This window comes from Pezoporus flaviventris, unplaced genomic scaffold, assembly GCF_033815535.1.
Source record: "Pezoporus flaviventris isolate CSIRO_AGI_PZ_B2104156 unplaced genomic scaffold, CSIRO_AGI_Pfla_v1 ptg000002l, whole genome shotgun sequence".
NCBI lineage: Eukaryota > Metazoa > Chordata > Aves > Psittaciformes > Psittacidae > Pezoporus > Pezoporus flaviventris.
The window spans coordinates 32,155,328-32,172,369 of NW_026892550.1; the positions used below are offsets into that span (position 1 = coordinate 32,155,328).

General features: G+C 37.3%; 1 protein-coding gene across 7 annotated transcripts in view; it reads right to left on the reverse strand.

Annotated features, from left to right (window-relative positions):
- Nucleotides 1–17,042, reverse strand: part of TENM3 (teneurin transmembrane protein 3) — a 1,360,315-nt gene that overhangs the window by 157,446 nt on the left and 1,185,827 nt on the right. For 4 of the 7 annotated variants that reach the window (XM_061474586.1, XM_061474595.1, XM_061474604.1 and 1 more), the window contains one exon: nucleotides 15,749–15,958. The exons of the other annotated variants lie outside the window; for them this stretch is intronic. In XM_061474586.1, the coding sequence (XP_061330570.1) occupies nucleotides 15,749–15,958 (210 nt within the window). The remainder of the gene's footprint in view (nucleotides 1–15,748; nucleotides 15,959–17,042) is intronic. 7 annotated transcript variants of the gene reach the window in all.

A 17,042-nucleotide genomic window follows, 5' to 3' on the forward strand; every position in this document is an offset into this window, starting at 1 on the left:
GGGGGGGTGTGTGCGTGTGTGCTGAGAAATAATAGACTCTAGGCAATGAAATCTCTTAAAAAAGCAATTATCTAGAAAAGGAAAAAAACAATCACAATGGCAAACGTGTAGAGACAACTGCTCAGACATGTCAAAGAGGTTTCTACTAGCATACAAGAGAATTGCAAAATACTGAAGAAAGAATGGTGAAGGACTGACAAGGGAAGGATGAAGGCACTCAAGAGGAGAACCTCTGTACTATGACATAAAAGCAGCAGTTATCCTGTTTTTGCAATTTGCTTCAAAGAGCAATTCTGTTTTTGTTTTCTGACCATGTTCCAGGGTGCCTCAGAACTATACTTTCTGTATTTTCTTTCCTTTAAAAGAGTGGCCCAAACCACAGTAGAGGACTGGAAGAGATCCTGGGATCAGTTACCTACACCACAGACATTCATCTGTTCTGCATTAGGATGCCAGCTAATTCCCTCTGACCACTTGAGCCTTTTGGAAACCACCAGCATAACCAGAGGGCTGCTTTGCAGGGCTGCCATACTCATGCTTGGAGGATGTGTGGCTGAGGGCACTGTGTGCCCCAGAGCAGATGGGAAGGCATGTCAGGCCCACTCCAATGCTTCCAGCTGACTAGTCGGTACTGGGAGGGCAGCTGTTGGAATTTATGCTGGGCAAAATTAACTACTGAGCTTTATCTGAGGAGCTACATAGCTCCTCCATGTCACAAGGACTCTCAGCCATGATCTCACTTGCATTCAACGTGGGAGTCACCAAGGCAGCGGTGGGCATACACACACCATAACTATTTGTTAAAGCTTCCACACACTAGATAAAATGCTGACTTTTTCCCAGCACATCTAAACTCTTTTTGTCCATCAATTAATCATTCATCTCACATGTAGGCAAAACTGTGTCACCACTGTTGCAATCATATCCTGATGCCACTCTAATATTATGATCTTTCCACTTCTGTAAAAAGCAGTCTTTTACATACAATGATGCTGTTGAAGTCCTACTTGCTGACTGCCTGTCACCTCCTGAACAAAAGTACTTTCTCTAATGGGACTAGCTGAGCATGAAACACTACAGAGAACACAGTTCCTAAAACTGCTTTCAATAATTCATTTATATCATTCATCTCTTCAGAGAAATCTGCAATTCCAAACTTGACTTTTCTCTGTTAAAAATCTGACTTTTAAAATACCATGTAATAACATTAACAAAATTCTGAGGGTAAGAAAGTAAGATCCTTACTTCTAAAACATATCCATTTCTATACCAATTGTTAGCTTCAGCTACTTGAAATCTAGACATTTGCACAATACTGTGCATTATGAGCAGGAATATGAAAACTGTAAAAAGTGGAAATAAAAGAGATGGAGAAAATGGTTGGGGAAAAGCACAAATCCAGATGTTAACTTTCACACAGCGAGCGTAGAGCTGCTTGATAGCAAACGCACATGTTAAAGACTGCGGTATTTCAGGTTAAGTGGGAGCATCTCACTGAGAAGTCTGAAAACAGCTAGTCTCTTTAGCAAAAGTGGTCACGTTTCAGTCACGTTTCAGGAAGCTAGCGCCATTACCTGTACCAACATCTCCTCCTTTTCTGCTTTTAATCCTCTTGTAAGGATATTAGGGTAACCAGGAATATCTCAGTTCCCTAGAGCAGGACAAACAGCCAGCACCCAAAAGGTTAAGATTATTCTGTGCTGTTAAATCCACCTGAGATTGACATTTTTCTGTATCTTTATCTCCCATTGTCCTCTCTGCAACTGCAAATTCCCCAAATAACCACAGCAGCCATCAAGAGAAAAGGCTGCTAGGTTTTTTTTTGATCAATTTTCATCCCTTCTAACAGCTTTCCTGCTGCAGGAGCGTAAAAGGGATCAGAAGCAAGCAGGATGTCTGTTTTCATCCCCAGTTATAAAGGAACTAGACTTCTTACAAGTGTTCATGTTTGTGTTTTTACTGACCCTTCTACAGATGGCTGGGATATTCTGAGAAGAGAAAAGAAGGGTTAAAGAAAATTCTGGATAATAAGGGCTGTAATATGGATTAGAAGCATAATTTTTATCTTTTGTTTTGAAAAACATACATGCTGCACAGCATTCCATTCCTTTAATGTGAAGACACTAATATTAAAAAAGAAATATGACATGGTTATTCTAATTATGTAAAACTGTAATTGGCGTTTATTGCGTAGGGCTTCAGAGGGATAGAAGCATGTGCTGGAAAGCAGATTTTTTCATTAAATAGCTGCCCCAAGGCAGACACATTCTGAACAAAGTATCTTTTCATGAGATATACCTGTCCCATGGAGAGAACAACAAAGGGACTGAGGAAGAGGAGATAGGAAGCCTGAACAAGGGGAGAATGATATGAAAAGAGTCCATTAGAAAACACAAAAAAGGATAAAAAGGGAAAGTAGGAAGTGGGATGGAGTGGCATGGTATGGTCCAATAAAGGTTAAATGACAATCAATAAGAAGAAAAGGCCTTCAAAGAAGAATGGGAAAAAAAGAAGGAAAGAAGAAAATTAAAAGAGCACACTTACAGGATGAGAAGGATTAAAACTAAGGTAGAGCAAGAGGAAAAAAAAAACAACTGAAACTCTCCAAATGGGAAGTAAAAGGCAAAAAAATCACATCCATGCATACAGATCACTTCAGGGAGCAAAAGGCTCGTCCTCATTTGTGTCTGTATATGGTACATTTGACTGCACGGCATTCTTCAGCACTTGACTGCTTAAGGAACATTACAGTGATGAGTCATCAGGGATGAAGGTAAGGGCAGAAGAGGCCAGGACATCTCTACTTTCTCATCTATGCTTAACCTCTTCCCTGGCTTGCCTCAAGGTGGCTACCAGCAATTAGGCTCAGAAAGAGCATCTCCCTGCCTATTTTTTCAAGATGAGGGATGGTATCAAAAGAAAGTGTCTCAAGATCCCTGTTGTATACGCCCCTAGTGGAACAGGGGATCCAGGTCTGCCTCTCCATTAAGAGATCTGAACACCAGAAACTGATAAAGGATGGCAGATGAACAGTCACCATTATTCATTCATTTACTTTTCCACGTGGGGAACTGTGCTTATGATGCCTGCTGACACTCCGCAGCAGTAATGTAGCAATGGAAACCATCATTCATACTACGGTAAACAATAAGTACACCAAGAAAGAGTGATCTAATTTTCTAGTGCCTTCTGTGAATTCAAAATTAGAGCCTTTGATGCATCACCACTTGCCTTTGCTCGTATCTCATAGTCACTATTAACAGATATGGCAAGGAGGAACTTGTTTCCCTCCAGAGATTCAGTTATTGCAATGGAAATGGCACACCATTTAGGATTATTAACCTACAAAGCAGAAGCAGAGTTTTGCTCTTGGGGGCAGAAATCATGGCAAAGAAGCTGTCTATATTTATGTCATCAGAGAGCATGTGTTTGAGTGGCGGAGATGGTAGACCTCCTATTTTTTACTTTCCTACTCAACATCTCCCAGGGAAACAAACAGAACTAGAGCAGCACTGATGAGGCAGCGAATGAGCACTGAATCTTGAGGTTCCCATACTTCATAACACTTAAGAGCTTTTCCCAAAGGACTTTTGCAGATGCCACTGAATTGTTCAAGTCTTCATAACCATGGGAGTGTACTTATCACATTTCTTTAAATATGTTTTAATTCCTGTTGTAATTATGGGAGTACACTAATAGGAACCAGAAACATAAGCATACAGTAACTATAACTTAATTCTGCCAGGATTTAAGCTTTTATTTGCACTTGTATAAATTGAGGGTCATTAACCATCATCACTTAGATGAAAGGTTAGAGCACTGGTAACAGATTATTTAGTATTCACATTTTATTACTTCTGGATCAATGTCAGAGAAAAATTTTATACTAATAACCACACACACACAAAAAGAAAAGCGCTAAAGATCTTTTAATCATTCTCTGGATTTTCTTTCTGCCTTCCAATTACCTGAACTTTTAGTAGAAGCATCATCCTATCCATCACTCCAAAATACATACATAAATACCTGCTAGTTTAAAATTCCAGCTGCAATATTCACAGTCACTGTCTGCTCCTTTAAGATATGACAGAATAGATTAAACCTGAGGCAGAACACCATACAAGAACATCAACATTGCTAAAGCATGCATGAAGGATAGGGAAACTTCCCCCAATTTCTCTAGCACAGAACTGCAGGGTACTTCTAGAGGTGTGTGGCTAAAGTTTAAGCATTTTGTTGTTTACTAGCTTGCATTTTAACTCTATTAAGGTATCTTCCATACACAAAAGGGGGGGAAAATAAAATTTGCTTTGGCCATGATCATAAAATTATTTTATGGTAAATAAGCAAAGCTGTATCCAAAGTTCAAGACTGAATCAAAAGAACTTCCAGATAAACTCATTTAACAGAAACTTTGAGCCAAGTATTATTAAGGAAAAAGCAACTGGGTAAACCTAGTCAAGCTGTTCTGTTTTACTCTGCTGTTATTCTGCTGGTCTTTCTCTACAACACTAGCCATTTTAATGTCTAGTTAACAGCAAAAATAACTAATAGGGGAGGGAAGAATTTCCCTTTGAGGCTCAAAACAGTGAGTACACTGGCTGACTCCTCTGCCCTGCCCAGGAATGTCCCCCAGGGCCTCCTGCCCCAGAAGGCTTGCAAAGCAGTTTATTCTAGAGGGCTTTTTAGAAGTCAGAAAGGAGGTTTAAAAATATCTAACCCATCCTCTCTGCCTTCGGGTTTACCAGCTTAGATGCATGACAGCCAGAATTCACTACAATTAAGGGAGACAACGAAGACTTTTAAATGGAAGACTAGATTAAAGTAAAAAATAATCCAAGTTGAGCGAGGAAGAGATCTATATGTCATGCTTTGGAGCATTCTGATGCCAATTATTTTGAGTTATTCATACAAAACTGTAAACAATGGAAAAATGTTCCATATTACAAGCCACTGATTAAAGGCCTTGAAGAAACAGATCAGGAAATACTGCAGTGAATTTTGAGAACTATATATTACAGGGCATAAGTAACAGCTTTATACTGTATCTCTTTAAAAATGCATTACAAAGACTTGAGAAAGAAGTATTATCTTTGAATTAGTCAGGTAAATATACCAAAAATGATGCATACGTGAAGACACAAGATCTAAAGGACTTGGAAATTGAAACTTACAAGGAACCAACTATTGTTTCTATCAGTGGATACTTTTTATGTGAGCATTATTTTATACTCAAGAATATGTCAAGAAGATTAAAATGGTGAACTATTTCCTTCTAATTTTTCAGAACTAGTAAAAATTACTTTAATTAATGAAAAGCAGATCTTTGAACACTTATCACACATCCACAATCACAGGTACCTTCTTCCCTAATCTACTGCTGCTTTAAGAAACTGTATCTTTCAGCTTTTCCATTTTTATCATCCCCATCTAGAGTGCCTGCTGGCAAATCAGCAGCATGTTGGAAACGGGTGAAGAACATGAAGATATACAATTGTGAATTTCATGAAGTCTGTTGCTCCCACTATGATAGATACTTCTGGCCAGTAAAACAATGTAAGTACTTAGCTCAAAAACCCCATGTTGCGCATCACATCCCGGAAGCAATTACAGCAAGAGTCCAGCTGTAAAAACCTTATGGAATTGCTGTGTGGATTCAAAGAATCAAAAAGTGTAATTCATTAGAAGTGCTTCACTTGCCTTCTGAAGCATTTTCAATGCTGGTGTACACAGAGAGAGGGGTGCAAGGTCATGCCTATCCTCGCCTTTTCACTGCTCAGAGGACAAAGCTATCAGAAAGTAACTCAGAGACTCAAGAAATACCACAGACAGTGTTTTAAATGATTCCTGAACACCCTCTTGAACACCATTGAGGAAAAAGAAGGGAGCATGCAACAAAAAAATCTTGCAGTCTTTGGATTTCAGAATGAACAACAAGCCCCCACAGACCAACTACTAGCAATAAAATCAAGGGAAAGCTTTACCTTTCTTTGAAGCTTTCTGAAGGAACTAAAGATTCAAACAGCAGCACCTGATATTTTGTACTCTTGTGATAGCCAAGTCAGCCTTCTGATATTCAGCTATCATAATATGTTTTTGCACAAATAAATTCCGTTACATGTTGTTTGAATAGGTACTGCTGTGTTAAATTAAAGCTTTAAGAAATGCACATAAAGTAATACTTAAGGGAATATTTCATGTGGAGTCTCCAGGTTATGGCAATGATTGGATAAGTTTACTGCTGACTGTTGCAAAACAGACTATGTATCAACACAAAGATGAGTTGGACGGATAGCAGAATTTACAGTAAACGGTTTCCTTTTAATTTGCAAGTACCCTGAACTTAAATTATTTCCAAATTGAGGTTTGGTTTTTTTTATGACAACAAAGTATCCTCTTACATACACAGAACTGCTCTTTGACACCGTAATGTGCTGATAACTGTTATGGGAGTTATCTTCAAGAGAAGAATAGCAATAAAGAGAAAAATTAAATCAGTTTTCTGTAACCATAGCAGGGATACCACTGTAAACATAAAGCATTCCCATGGAAAGAATATTTTTAGTCCTTTCTAATAAACGATCAGCAACTTAGCAGACAGAAACATCCTTAGATTTTCTTTTCTTTTTTTTTCCTCCTGGCTCAGAGAATGTATCTCATACCTATGAATTCTAATGATTAAAATAATTCTACCAATTACTTTGCTGCATTCCAGTATGCATAGTCAAGTATGTAATGCAATAAACTATGCCTGAATGGTCTGTTTACCCCACAGCAAGTTACAAGGAAAACTCTTTCCCCTTAAAGGATTTGTCTCTTTGGAGCATGCAGGCTGGCAAGAAGCCAAGGGAAGCTGGTGCTTAAGCAACCAAGGCTGAGCAGTGCCTGTGTGCATTGCAATTTCAGCCAACCGCAGTAAATGTTATTGGAGTTTTTGTGCTGTAAAATTGCTGCTTTCATGCCCACTGCATCCGACAATAGGAATCCTTGGCCTTGCATGAGAGAGGAAGGCTGATGTGCCTTCTAGTCAGATCTCTCCATCCTTAAAAAGTAGGGTTACTTCTCCTGTGTACTCCTAATGGTTTAGTGACAAATAAATTCATGTCAATGCTACGTCAGACAAAGAAAGATACTAAATGGAGAAGCCTTTTGTGTATGAGGTTGAAGAGCAGTGAAATCATGTTTTAAGCATAGTCCTTTAACTTTTAAAATAATTGATAATCTTTAAAAAGATGATGTTAAAGGTTCCAAATGTTTAATTTCAAAGCAACTTTTAGATAAGCTGTTCCCACAATCAGCCAGTGCACATCTGCTTATTTTTTGCTTTGTGACTCAAGCACAAAAATCCTCAATACTTCTCCTATGAAAGACTGACAAGCATCTGCCAGCAGAATTTGTGAGTTCTGTTTACTTACAGAGAGCAGCATGTTTAAGGCACTAAAACATCATCCTCCAACTTGCAGCTAGCCAGAACAGAGTTTAAATGGAAGCCAAAAGTCAATGAAGAGACAAATCAGACTTTTTACTTTTGCCAAATGCTATTTTTTATTTTATTTTTTTTTTGCTACAGGAACTTTTTCAGCACTATAGAATAAAACCTGTGTTGCAATTACATTGACTCCTGTATTAACCCCTACTGGTGACTTTCATTTAAACTGACAGCAACCTGTACTTCTCAGTAGTGCAGAACCAGGCCTTAGCAATCATCAGCATTCAGCAGAACTAAGGAATATGTTAGGTACTTCCTGTATTTGCAAAGCGCTCTCTTCAACAGTAACTAAAGGCTCACAGTCCCAGCTGAAGGAAGAAACCTTTCCACAAGCAATGGGACAGGATAGTGCATATTATCTTTACTAAATTTATATATTTTGTTCCAAGCTGGGAGACATTTGATGCTCTCCAAAGCACTAGAAGATAAAAATAATAATAACAATCATAGAAAAAAAAAGTAACCAAGATTTTATCAAAACTTCACAGCTGTCAACTCATTCAAGATTTCTGGAAAATCTTATGTATTCTCAAAGCTATCAAGGCTTGGTGAACATTAGAGCTGATAAGAAGGGTTTGCAAAGCTGTAGGTTCAGGCTACTGCTACTGAGTGAGGAAGAAATGGGAGCATGTTTAAGATCTTCAGTCACCTTTTCCTAAATAAGGCTTTAAAAAAGAAAAAAAAACATTTAGTATTGTGGTACAAAGTTAAAAATATTAGACTTTTCCCTAAAATAATGAAAAATCACAAATAACAGAATTCAATGTGATTATGAGAGACACTTGTGTCTGATTCTGACCTCACACAAGTTATTTGTGGGGCACTTGCACACCATTTGTACCTCTGGAAGTCAGCTTGAGCAGCAGCTGGGTAAAGTCCTCACTTTGTGATTTATAAAGAAAATAAACTGCCTGTGTGACTGTTTCCTTCTCCTTTTACCTTCTGTATTACAAATTAACTTCTACCATAAATTGTTAGAGCCTACTTTTCCCCACAAGAGCAGTACATCCTCGTTCCTGTTTGTGCCTTCAGGATTCTGCCATTAACAAACTGCGACAGAATTTAAATTCAAACTCCTTATCTTGCCATTAGGAATGTCTGTTCTGTAATCAAGCTAGTCAAGGAAAGGATGTGTGTGAAAGCACTGGCAAGCAGGGAAGGGATGTATTTTCGACTCTCATGTTCATCTATACTGCCAGGTACATGGTTGTTCAGTTTAAGCTGACATTTGGATGCAGCTTTCTTCCTTTGACAAAACTAGGTTCTGTTTTTGTATCTCACTGTATTTCAGAATCAATTTATCTCCACAGATTTTCTTACTGTGCATGAGTTTCTGTAATATGATTTTTAATAGGGAAGGGAGGAGGGGAAGAAATGTCTCTACATCAGATCATATCTTCAGTACGATACACAGTTGGCAGGTTGTCCCATCTGGCATGCATTTGAGTATAAGACGAATAATTTGTCACTCTGAATCCTTTGATTTGTGAAGAGGCCGAAATCATCTTTGGAAAGATATTCTGCAGCTAATGATACAGGAGGTGTGGGGGAGACTGTTCTTTGAAGGCTACAAAGGCCACAATCTGAGGAGAAATAATTGGTCTTGGCTCCTCTATTAAGTAACAGAGATCGAAAACTACAAAAATCTTCAAGAGAAAAACATGACTTACAGCAATCAGACATGAGAACTAATTGCCCACCACTTTGCAAAATTTGATTTTGGAGGGGTGAGGGGATTTTCGAGGGTGAGATTGGGGAGCTGTAATTTGCTCTTGGCAAACAGACTGAATGCTTAATTAAACTGAACAAATGTACATTTTTGTACATTAAGGGAACAATGTTGACAGAAGTTTGGCTTAAAAACCAAAGAGAGAAGATAAAAAGATGGATTCATGAAATTGAAATCAAATATCGAAAAGGGATCAAAAATAAATTGGCTAGCGTTCAAGACACAATTTTTAAGTTTTAAAAGCAACTATATTTGCCCCAAGCACATGGAACAGATAAATTTGTTGATATGTACCTAGAGGATACTGGCTTTCCTGCATTGTCTAATTCTTGACTGTAAGAGATTGAATGCTTCTGTAGCTACTGAGGAAGCCTGCAAACACTGCTACACTGTAGTTGAAATACAACAGTCGCCAGCCTCAGAAATAAGTCAGCATGTATTTTTATTAGCATGAACTTATTCCATATTTACAGAAAGCTTGTCAAATGCCTCTATTCAGCATCCTGGGCATCCTGAATTTATGGGCAGCAAACATTTTTGCTTACAGAATATTTACATGAGTATGTGAACATGCCCAGAAGATACTGGCAGTTTTCACAGGGAACAGGCAAGCTTATTTTCTAATTCTGCAGGACCAGCAAGTGGCAAGGGAAAGCGGCTGTTTTGCTAATGATTTATTGTGGAAGATGTGGACAATTTCAGAATGAACTCTGGGCTACAGGACAAATTGTGGTTTTCAGTTACATTTAAGCAGACAATGCACAGAAATGTGCATGCTGCTAATGAAACATATTCGCCATAGCTTAGTATGATAACCTGTTATAAACTACAAACTCATGTATACCTGATTGAAAATGCACGCAGATATATTACTAGAAAAGCTAAGGGAGGTTACCTCAGTCCACCTTCTCCTAAAAGAATGTAGGTTTGTTCTCTGCAGTATGACTGATGTTTTTATTTAATTTTGTGCCACAAAGTGGCAGAGCTGCTGTCACTTCCCCTGGGACAGATTTAGATATCTTAATACAGTTCACCGTTAGATAGTTTTTCCTGATAATGAGCCAATCTTTCCTTTCCTTTTTTACATCCCATTGCTTTTAGTCGTATCTCTATATGGTATACAACATGCCCCATTCCACCTTGGGTTATTGGTTTCTCTTTTTCAGCACTTAATTAGTGCTTAGCCTATGTGCTGAGTCAGTTTTATTCTCTCACCTATTCCCATATATTAATACCTCTAATTGTTTTCATTCAAATATATCTGAACACTAAATAAATAACAATAATTCTAGAAGTAATAAGAGAATTTGACAGGAACTCTGAAAAAGCAAGAGGCCCAAATTCAAAATGTATATTCCATGGATGTCACGTCTATGATTCTGTGTTTGCTGAGGTTTTTGTACACCCGGCTAAAGTTGTACTTGTGAGACCATGTTGCAGATTTATGTGTGATTAAATTTCTCTATCACTGTTTCTCCTCAGATTTTTCCTTAATATTCTGCATCTGACACCATCTTACAGTTTTCAGTTCCAATTTCACTTTACTAGTTTATGGCCATACAATTAATGATCTTTCCTTGCCCTTTTCTATTAACATTTTGTCCCCAGTTGGCACTCAAAACTCTCACTGTTTAGCATCATTAGGAAATTTTATTTGTGCCATTTTTACTCTTTCATCCATATAACTAATGATGATGTTAAATGAAACCAAGATTATAGCATATCTCCATGATGCTCTTCAACACAGCTACTCCTAGTTTGATCTATTATTCTTAATTTATTATCACAAGCCTATTTCAAACCAAACAGGTCTGAATTCATTTTTCAAGCAACATGTCTTAGGACCAGTGTCAGACCTGAAGACAAATTGTATATACTGATACAATGACAAAACTTAATTTATCATGAAGTATGACATACGGGATAAAAAAGTCTCATTATACAATGTGCAAGACAACAGTGAAAATAAGGCATGTTGATACCCATGGAGTTTCTGGGGAATCCAGGTGACTGCCAGTTCTCAGAATGATGAAGAGGAAAAGAAGCAAGTTTACACTTCACCAAAGTAAAACCTAAACAGCTTTTAAGCGTTCAATCTCACACCATTATGTCTGTGTTTCCTTCTTCCCTAGCACTGCTTTCCCCTCTCCTTTTGCTCCCCAATAATCAGAAATTATCAACAGGTAGGTGACCACCTGGATGCTAAGTTCTAGTTCAGTAGCTTCCCTTGTGGAACAACCATGGCAAGGCAGGGATGGAATAAGGCCTGGGAAGTGTTCTGTAGGCACTAAAGCAGAACTGCCAGAAAGGTACTTCCCAGATGTTGACTAGGACTCAATTTGCTGCGGGTCTTCAATATTCACAGGTTATTTTCAACCTTCTCATGAGCCAGTGGGGTATGAAGACGGAAATCATATTGTCTTCTTCCTACCCGCAAAGGAGAAAGAATAAGAGCTGCAAGGGAGGATAAGATGCCTTAAGGTCACTTGCCTCTTCCACTAACTTAACAGAAATCCCTGTGTATACTTCAATTCACACTTTAATTTCATTTGCTTCTGGTGGAAAGGAAGTGAGAATAGAAAATGGCAGATTGCTCATTTATGGTGGTTATACATTAATTGAGATGTCTACGAGGAAAAAAAAAACCCCACAATAGTTACAGGCAAAATCAGAAGAGTAAAATATCCAAACAAACCCCTAACAAAATTTGCACCTATGCTTTGTACATGTGTTTCATCTGGTTATTACTGCTGCCAGGTTTGGGCATTTGGCCTATATTCTCTCAGGTGCTTGTACAAAAGGAGAAGGTTCTAACTTGCCACCTTGTACAAATTAAAATTTCAAACATACTGTAGAAACACTGCTGTGAAATACATCTTTCTCTATTTTGCATTTGACAGCTCTACCATAATATTTCCAATTTAGGGGGTAAAAATCGTCATATCTGTATTCCTAATTCAGATTCATCTCCATTGTCAGTAGTAAGCATTAACATTTAACTATTATCTTTTCTTCATAGTCTCTGCTTAACCTGAGAATTTAGCACCAGATTTCTCATAACATCTGTATTGTAAGATAAACTACTACTAAGTTTCAGCAAATTCCCCTCCAAATTCTAACTAAACTGTAATTTTTGGTGGAAAAAGATAAAGAAGCTTATCAAGATGCTTAAATTACAGACTTTACATGACTTTCAACAGCTTATAAGCAGAATTCATTACATAAAGAAGCCTGCTCTACCTCAGTCACATCCAAGCTCCTAGCTCACTCTCCCTCTTGCTTATATGACAGCAGACAGATTCAGATGCCCTGTTTCTTTCAAACCAGTTCATTCCTCTTTCTAAAAACAAAAAACCTAATAATTTTTTCTGAAATCGCTAGACAAATAAGCTGACTGCTGGAACAGAGTCAGTATACTGAGATGCACCATGGAGAAGAGGAACAAGTAGAATAAACTGGAGGTGCTACATGAAGGAACACTATTACAACTGATTGTCCTAAAATTTATGTGTTCCTGATATTTACAACCTATTAACATACTGCTTTTAGAGAAACAAAATGATTCCTAGAAAACTGTCCACAACTTAATTTGCATTTTTAATGCTACTAGCAACACTTCCATGAAGACCTTTTCTTCTCATGTGGTAAGCATTTGATAGCTGATTTTCATAATTCTCATTTCTCTCTTAGCTATTTCCTCAAATGAAAACTAATTCCCATTGGTTAACACAACAAAGCAATCAAACCCAAAAGCTTAGGTTGGTATTATTCATTCTAAACACATAATCGGATTTTCAATTTTCAGGGAGTTGATCAAATAAACTACATTGATCAAATGAACTCATACTAAAGGAAAACAAACATGTTTGAATAGACTAAAGAGAGGGTAATTTAACTTGCTATTCATATACAGTCAATATAATTGAAAACAGTTCAATAATAATTGTTTTCTGACAGTACCTTTTTTATTCTGACCATTTCAAAAGTGATCCTTGCATACGCTGCCAATATAAACACTGGACAAAGTCATCCAAAATATGGCACTGGAGCTATTTTGTACCCGTTAACATTAGATAGCATTGAAAGCTGAATTCATTCAGATGAAAAAAAAACAAACATGAAAGAACCCCTTCCTTCTGTGAAAGTGCTACACACGCTCTATTGCTTACCAATTTAGCTAAAGAAAATACAACACTCAAAACTGTAGCAAAGGCCATGATTAAATGATACTTACTTCCTACGGTAGATTTTGAGAGATCTACATACTAGTAAAAATGCTACACAATAATGCAAATCATTGAGTAGAAGGAAGTTGTAGCTATTAACTTAGAAACCTTTAGCTTAATTATGAAAATCTGCTCTTGCCCATTTTACAATGAATATATTTTTCCCCCATCAATAGACCAAATCATAAGATGGATGAGAAACCAATCATAAGCAAAACAAGTACATATTCCAAGTTCATATTCATGTAGTGCTGGATGAAAGCATCCTTTCTTCAAGCAATGCAAACCCTGACCCTGCAGCTGACCGGACGGGTGAAAGAGTGCTACCAGAACACCTATGGTATTCTTCTCGTCCAGCAGAAAAGCAAGCAAACCCTACTTAAATTCTAGCAACCACAAATATAGTATTTGTAGTTAGCAATTTGAAGCACTTCTAAAAACAAGTCCAATCTTGTGGAGAGAGAGAAAGATCATTAGCTGTATTATATGACTACCAGTATTACTAGATTATGGCTGTATATATTGATCTAATACTTTGACAGCGGTAATCAGAAATTGCAAGCACTACTTCTGCATATATATGCTGAAGGGGTGAGACTCAGAAATTTGCAGATAGACAAGGAAGCACAGCATGAAAAGAGTGGGAAGGGGAAAATGAATATGTACTCACAGAATATACAAGGTTTTCCTTCTGCTTAGGAAAAACCTTACCAAGAACAATTCTCTCAACATAAACCACAGTGTTAACTTCTGACATGCTTGCTATCAAACCCTCCCCTTACTTTGTCCTCCTAAAAGGCCAAGACTTGACTATCCATGGTATCAGCTGAAATATTTTGGCTAATCTGGAGTGAAAGGGGTTAAGGAACATTCCTCAAAGGTAGCAAACTCAGACTGGCAAGCAACTGTTAGAAATTTCAAAGGCAGGAAAATGCTAAAATGCAGAGGAATGATGAGCACTCACTTACTAGCTTCCTAAGAGTTTTTCATTTGCAGAGGAAGGGCTGGTGGATACAGTAATCTAAATGTATTGATTTATTGAACTAAACCAGGCTACCTTTTGGATAATGCATACATTTTCTGACAGATTTCATATTCCTAGACATAAAGGAAAGCAGACATCTTCATAACAAACCCCAGTTATGACAGTATATTACCATTCTTTTGGACTTATTTACAGATTAAATACTGAGCAAGCTGAGCATACACAAATAAGTTATGCAAAAAAGATCTCAATTCAACCCTTAACATGAGGAAAAAAAAAAAAAAGGTTGTCAAATTCACATACATAACTGCTCTTAGCAGATTGGCCTTTTAGACACACCACCAAAGTTGCACTCAAAGCTAGGAAGAGCAGCTCAAAGCTAGCGCTTTTGCTCTGCAAAATAATTCTGTCCAACCGATGTGCAATCTGTAGGAAAATAGTTCTCCCTCTAGTGGTTCATCTGTAACGGAGTTCTTTACAATCAAAAGACACAAATGGTTCTTAGAAAAATGAAGAGGCTTTTTCCAAGCTTTGCTGATCTACTGGGGAAGGGCTGTGAACTAACAAGGTATTCTTCCAGTCTGCCTACCCCAAGAAAATTTGTTCAATCATGCAACAAAAATGGAACCCTGCAGCTATTATTTTGTATGGGCTTTTTTTTTTTCTTTTTTTTTTAAGAAAAAGAAGGTCAAAATGTGGTTTCTTAGCGCATGTTGTGTAAATGGGCACTGGTGTTTGAAGTACGCGACATTTCTGTTGGTTACTCATACTGTCTGGGAAGATGAGAAACATGGAAACAATACATCTCAGAAGCTACCACTGCCTTCCCTCACCAGGCAGTTCTCCTCCTCTAGATTTTTTTCCTCAATCTATAGTGCCCTATCCAGTAACATACAAATCCAGTTTTCTTGCCCCAGGGAAACTAAAGGAACAGCTGTAACCTGCTGAATTTGATGAGGTAGTAAAAGATAAATTTTACATTATTCTGAAGCTAAACATCACTAAGTTTAACCAACTTCAGCCTACCCTTGAAAAAAAGTACAACTAAAGGCTATAAATTGCATTTCATAATGAATTACTAAAGGCTATTGCTTCATGTAAATATTGCATTTCAAAATAAATGATCTTCTATGTATTAGATGTTACTTTCTACTCTTGCTTATCCTACAGTAAAGTAGAAACATCATTTGTAACATTTAAAGGAAAATCAGTTTAAAATACAAAGTAATTTTGATATCTTTAATTTTTATTAGGTAATTTTGTAAGAGCATGGAAAATAAAAGGGTATTCAAACTATGGACAAAGTGTCCTCTTCTTACCATGACCTGGGACAGACACTGAAATAGTACCAGTCTGTACTAGATATGAGCTGGCAGTATAGTCCTCATCTGTATCAGAGTCCTGAACTGGCTGGCTGGCATTATTACTTAATAACCACCTCTGGTTGTCATGGAGATTGGGTGATGGAGGAGGGGAGTGCAAATGTTCAGTAACGGATGGACTAGATGAGGAGGATGGCATGGGAGGACCTATGAAAAGAAATAAAAAAATATATAAAATATGGGTCAAGATCTCAAATGAACAATAAATCATTTATTATTTGCATCACTGAAAAGTGAATAGTCAACTTCAAGCAATAAAGAAATCAACAAAGAAAGTATGACAATTGCTTGTAATAAACTCATTTAAGTGCTGTAGGAAACATAACACAATGCGATGACTTGTTATTTCAATGTCTCTCACTACCTGACATCCCAGTGTCTCTGAAACACAAAATGACAGAAGAATAGGTGACAACTTAAATATTTGTCTAAAACCATTTGGAAAATACAGTATTTTCTATTTTTCAAGATTTTAAGCAGAAGTACTGAAATGCGTGGCCAAATACAGGGTCAGCAGGACATTCTTGTCTAAAATCCACTTCTGGAGGAAAATAACACAGGTAACTAAAGCAACAATTTTCCACACTCACATATACCAGAAAACTCACAGCCCTAAATTTCAACCACTGGAGTTATTCTGACAGGAATTTAAGTTTTTAGCAGAGTTTCTCAGACACATATACTACTTAAAACCTATTAAAATGTTTCACCTGTCAAACCTAAGTCCATCTGCACAAGTGTTTTTAAAACATGCATACAGAATGACTACATCCCATTTCTACATCTTGGAAAGCATCATAACAGCATTATAAAGACAGATTTAAATAAAGCTTTAGGATACTATATAAGCATATTTTGTACTTCAATGAAACAGTGAATAAACCCAGCAATCAACAGAGAGATTCCTAATTTACCTTATGAATATATTGGGTTTTTGTAATACTTAGTGAGCACAGATCTAACTCTGTTAGAGTAAGACTGCTGGACTACTTTTGAATGAAGTATTTTGTTGCCTGTAGGTAGGGAATCGCACCAGAAAATGAAGTAATTAACATACTTTGTGTTAAAATAATTAACCTCCATGGATACCATTCATAACTAAGAGTCTAAATTTAAATTAAAGGAAGACTTGGCTTTGGGTTGTTTTTTTTCTTCTCATCGTGTAATGATTTGTTTTTATGATACTCAGTAGTACAGCTATGCTGGAGAGGGGCAGCACCTCTCAATGTTT